Source organism: Peromyscus leucopus, unplaced genomic scaffold (genome assembly GCF_004664715.2).
Source record: "Peromyscus leucopus breed LL Stock unplaced genomic scaffold, UCI_PerLeu_2.1 scaffold_346, whole genome shotgun sequence".
NCBI lineage: Eukaryota > Metazoa > Chordata > Mammalia > Rodentia > Cricetidae > Peromyscus > Peromyscus leucopus.
The window spans coordinates 14,999-20,310 of NW_023505229.1; the positions used below are offsets into that span (position 1 = coordinate 14,999).

Consider the following 5,312-nt stretch of genomic DNA (forward strand, 5'->3'; position numbering starts at 1 on the left):
GTAAGCAGAGAGTTTGAGATGGCCCAGGTAATGAATTATAGAGTTTCTTCCTTCCACTGTACTTATCTCTTCTGAAAAAGGAGATCTAATATTAAAACTGCATTTTTCTATACTAAATATAGATTCCACAAAGTCAAAAATTCATGTCAGTGTTACACCTGAGACCTCTGGGATGGTATCTGGCACTCTAGGTTTCAAAATATTGATTGAATTAATGAACAAGGAAGAGTCATAGAAAAACTCAGAGGTCATTTACATACCTTCCACAACAATTTCTCTGATAACATATTGGTTGACTGACTACCACTGACTCATCCTTGATGGTCATTCGTTGTCCATCTTATGTTAGTGGAGTCAGAAACTCTTTATACATATTCACAAGGCATCGATCAGGATGCATTATATATTCCTCACCCCTCAATATCCTTTTTAATATCCTGACAAGCTACCTGAAATCCACAGTATAAGACTCATTGCTTCATTGTAAGATTGTCATTATCCCATTAGAATAGTGTGGCATACAGAATAATGTCCTTCAAGGATGTTTATGTCTTCAACAGATCTGTGAATATTACCTTAGGGCAAAGGCAACTTTGTAGCTATGATTGGTTCAAGAAGTTTAAGATTTAAGGTTACATTGATCTGTCCAATTTAATTCCAGTGATAATTATAAGAACACTGAGAGTCTGAGTGAGAGGAGTTGAGAGGATTAATAGTAGATGCTGGGAATGGGGCCCTGAACCAAGAAATGCAGGCAGCCTTTTGTAGCTGGAAATGACAAGGAAACAGATTCTGTTCTGGAAACTTCAGAAAGAAAAGGTTTCTGGTGATACTTTAATTTTATATTCAAAGACTCATATCAGCTTTCCTGATTTAAAACTATAACTGCACTGGGGTAGGTGAGGATGAGGAGGTAGGTGAATGATGTGTGGGGTTGGGACAGTCAGCTGAGGGCAGGACAGCTGTTTTTTTGCTGTGTGTTGTTTGTTTGTTTGTTTTTTCAAGACAGGGTTTCTTGTGTAGCTTTGGAGCCTGTCCTGGAACTCACTCTGTAGACCAGGCTGGCCTCGAACTCACAGAGATCTGCCTACCTCTGCCTCCCAAGTGCTGGATTAAAGGCGTGCGCCACTCTGTCCAACTAGGATAGCTGTTTTAAGCCACAAAATTTGTGACTATTTCTTACAACACCCAATATAAAAGCTACTTCTGTGCTGAGGAAATAGCTCAGTGGTAAAGCACTTGTTTTAAAAGCATGCACAAAGACCTGGGTTCGATCCCCAGACATGCTAAATAAATAAAAAGAGAGCTGAAAAGCTGTTTATTGTGAAGAACATTTAGTGAGAATCTGGAAATCTTGATCTTAGTGTAAAGTTTCATAATATTTTGTGAAATTGCTTCCTGTGTAAATCACCTCACTGTCCACCTGCAGCACCTGTTGCTTATCCCTAAAGAACTCTGTCCTCCTCTTCTTCCCAGTGTTGGAATCTGACCGCTGTCCTTAGTTGCTTTGATGCTCTTTATAACTCAGCAGTCACCCTGTCCACAAACACACACACAATCTGGCTCTTTCCTCCCAATATTTTATTTGCTCTTCTTTTACCCAATTCAGGTGTATTTTGAAAAAGTGTAAGTTTTATGTGAGGTAATTCTTGCCTTTGAGAGTCAAGTGGGTGTGCAGAGGGTGTTGTTGTTTGTTTTGTTTTGTTTTTGTTTTTGTTTTTTTTGTTTTTTTTTGTCTCAGCTCACAACCCTTTAGACCAGATGTAGACTTTATTGAAATTGAATCATGGTAAAGTAAAATGACTTCTTCCATTTTAAAACATCAGATGCCTTTTATCAACTTCTTTAAATGAATGATTGAGGCTTCATAATTATTTTTACAACAGAGGTTTCCCATACAACTTTTCTCTGTGTGATTAAACAAGTATAGGAATGACCTTGGAATCTTGTGATAGCCACTAATTGGCATACTATTTACATACTATTGATCTGAAGCCTACTGACTTACGATATACTCTCAACTCTAATGTCAGCCCTCAGTCCCATGAATTTCTTCCTTCATTCAGCAAGTGTGAAGCACTTGTCATCAGGCTTTGTGAGTCCCTGTTAGTGACGTGATGGTGATAGAAACGATACATGTGAACTAAGCATGATTTCCATGTCAAATTAAACTGTTTTATTTTACAGTTGCAGGGATCAAGCAGGCCTCACACAAGCTAAGAAAGTACTCTACCACTGAGCAACACCTACAGCAAGAAGCTACATTTCAGTTCAAGAGATGGACAGTTATATAATTACGTACACAAAGTGAACTAAATACTAACAGAGCTTAGTCTTAGGTAGGGTTACCACCACTGTAGTGAAACAGCATGATTGAAAGCAAGAAGGATTTATTTGGCTTATACTTCCATATCACTATTCATCATCAAAGGAAGTCAGTACAGGAACTCAAACAGGGCAGGATCTGAACAGAGGCCATGGAGGAGTGCTGCTTACTGGCTTGCTCTTCATAGCTTGCTCAGCCTGCTTTCTCATAAAACCCAGGACCACCTGCCCAGGGATGGCGCCATCCACAATGGGCTGGGTTCTCCCCATTGATCACTAAAAGAGAAAATGCCCTATAGGCTTGCTTACTGCCTGATCTTATGGAGGGATTTTCTCAATTGAGGTTTGCTCCTCTCAGATGACTATCTTGTGTCGAGTTGACTTAAAAACTAGCATTGAGTTCGTGAAGACTCCACCAGCTGTGATTTCACAAACAAGGGCATGTTTACCTGGAGTTTGAGAATTAGACTTTGTGTAGTGCATTATGCAATGGCAGAAATTTTGGAAGTCAAAGAGAAAGGAAAAATGTTTTTAAAGTTTAATTGAGGAATTAAAAAAAATAACAGTATAGAGACTTTTAAAGCTGTATATCATGCATGAGTATTGTTAGGTGTTTTGTGTGAAAAGCTGTAATCATATCAGTTCATAAGAAACTGTGGTCAAAGGGATTTAAAAATGGCTTTTTTGTCATCCAGGTAGAATATCCTGGACAAGAGAAAATAGAAAATCTCCACTTAATATTAAGCAACAAGAGAGAAGAAACAGGTCTAGAGGTGGAAATAATTTAGTGGTAGTAGCTTTGAGAACTATGACACCATGTGGAAATCAGCCAGCTCATCTAAGAGGAAGCCAGTGTACATGGTTGTGATAAAGAATATTTTGCTGTGCATAATTTGAATGAAATAATTACTTCCATAGTGACAGGCTTTCTTCCTCGTACACTAACTCTTGCTTAAATTCTCTTTTTCCTTCTTCCCTCAGCAAATACGAATGCTGGTTCTGACATCTGAAGCAATGCATGGAATGAATCGCTCTGTGGTATCAGAGTTTGTGTTCCTCGGGATCACTAATATATGGGAGATTCAGTTTCTACTTTTTGTCTTCACTTTGTTCTTCTACTTTGCAAGCATGATGGGCAACCTTGTCATTGTGCTCACTGTAACTTTGGACGCTCATCTAAACTCCCCCCTCTACTTCCTCTTAGCTAATCTCTCAGTCATTGATATGGTATTCTGCTCAATTACAGCTCCTAAGATGATCTGTGACATTTTCAAGAAACACAAAACCATCTCCTTCTGGGGCTGTATCACTCAGATCTTCTTCAGTCATGCAGTTGGGGGCACTGATGGTGTTGCTCATAGCCATGGCTTTTGACCGATATGTAGCCATATGTAAGCCTCTGCACTACCTGATCATCATGAGCCCACGTGTGTGTCTATTTTTTTAGTCACTTCCTGGGTCATTGGCCTTATTCACTCAGTGGTACAATTGGTGTTTGTGGTAGACTTGCCTTTCTGTGGTCCTAATACCTTGGACAGTTTTTATTGTGACCTCCCCCGACTCCTCAGACTTGCTTGCACAAACACTCAAGAGCTTGAGCTCATGGTCACTGTCAACAGTGGGCTCATTTCTGTGGGCTCCTTTCTCTTACTGGTCATTTCCTATATTTTCATTCTGTTCACTGTTTGGAAACATTCTTCTGGTGGATTCTAAGGCCCTTTCCACCCTTTCAGCCCATGTCACGGTGGTCATCTTATTCTTTGGGCCACTGATGTTTTTCTACACATGGCCATCACCAACATCACACCTGGATAAATATCTTGCTATTTTTGATGCATTTATTACTCCCTTTTTGAATCCAGTCATCTATACATTCAGGAACAAAGACATGAAAGTGGCAATGGGGAGATTGTGGGGCTATCTTAGGCACTACAGGAAAATGTCGTAAAAGGTTTGACTGTGATGGTAGAACTATAGATGCTCCATCATGCTCATTATAGAAAAGGTCCCAGGAATGTCAGAGACGTTCCTGAGATGTATGCAGTGCTGCATGCCCAGAAATCTGCTGTTAAATTGTGGCATTGGTTACACTAATAGAATTGGTGTTAATGATCGACACTCTGTACATCAGAGTATTAAGATCAATTCAGTGTCCTTTATAATTAAAATCTTGAAAGTCCATGATCTAGGGAAATTTCATACCATAAATCAAGGAATAATATTTTATCAGTTTTCTGTAGTAGACAGGCTATTCCATTAAAATATAGGCTACAGTCAGTCACACACTCTCTAATCTGTTCACTATCTATCCTGATATTAAGTTTCTTGTTTTTAAACTGTTTACTTTCCATTGTTCCAGTCTCTGTATATTTCACCTCTTTATCATATTCCTCTGTCTCACAGTCTAGAAAATTATTGGTCTTGTTTGTAGATTATTAGAATTGAAGGTTGGAGTGATTGACTAACACCATTTATTCCAATCTCCCTAAGTTATAAATTTAAAATAAAGAATACGTGTTTTAATTTTTTTATTTATTCTTCTCTCATATATTACATCCAGACTGCAGTTTCCCCTCCCTCCACTCCTTCCAGTCACTCCCACTCTTCTCCCTTTCCCAAGACCCACTCCTCCTCCATTTCCCTTCAGAAAAGAGCAGGTCTCCCAGGGACATCAACCAAACATGGCATAACTAGTTACGATAAGACTAATCACATACCCTCATATCAAGACTGGACAAGGCAACCCTACTGGAAAAGGTTCCCAAGTGCAGGCAAAAAAGTCAAAGACACCTCCACTCCCACTGTTAAGAGTCCCACAAGAGCACCAAGCTACACAACCATAACATATTCGCAGAGGACCTAAGCCAGACCCATACTGGCTCCCGGATTGCCGCTCCAGTCTCTGTGAGCCCCTATGAACCCTAGTTAGCTGATGTCTGTGCGCCATGTTCTCCTGGTGTCCTCAACCCCTCTGGTTCCTACGATCC

General features: G+C 39.7%; 1 protein-coding gene across 1 annotated transcript; it reads left to right on the forward strand.

Moving 5' to 3' along the window:
* Positions 1 to 3,315: 3,315 nt before the first annotated feature.
* LOC114697485 (olfactory receptor 4F15-like) lies at positions 3,316 to 4,273 on the forward strand. Its single transcript, XM_037201915.1, is given in 4 exon segments — positions 3,316 to 3,668; positions 3,670 to 3,767; positions 3,770 to 4,031; positions 4,033 to 4,273. Coding segments are annotated over 4 exon segments (954 nt in total).
* The last annotated feature ends 1,039 nt before the right edge of the window (positions 4,274 to 5,312 follow it).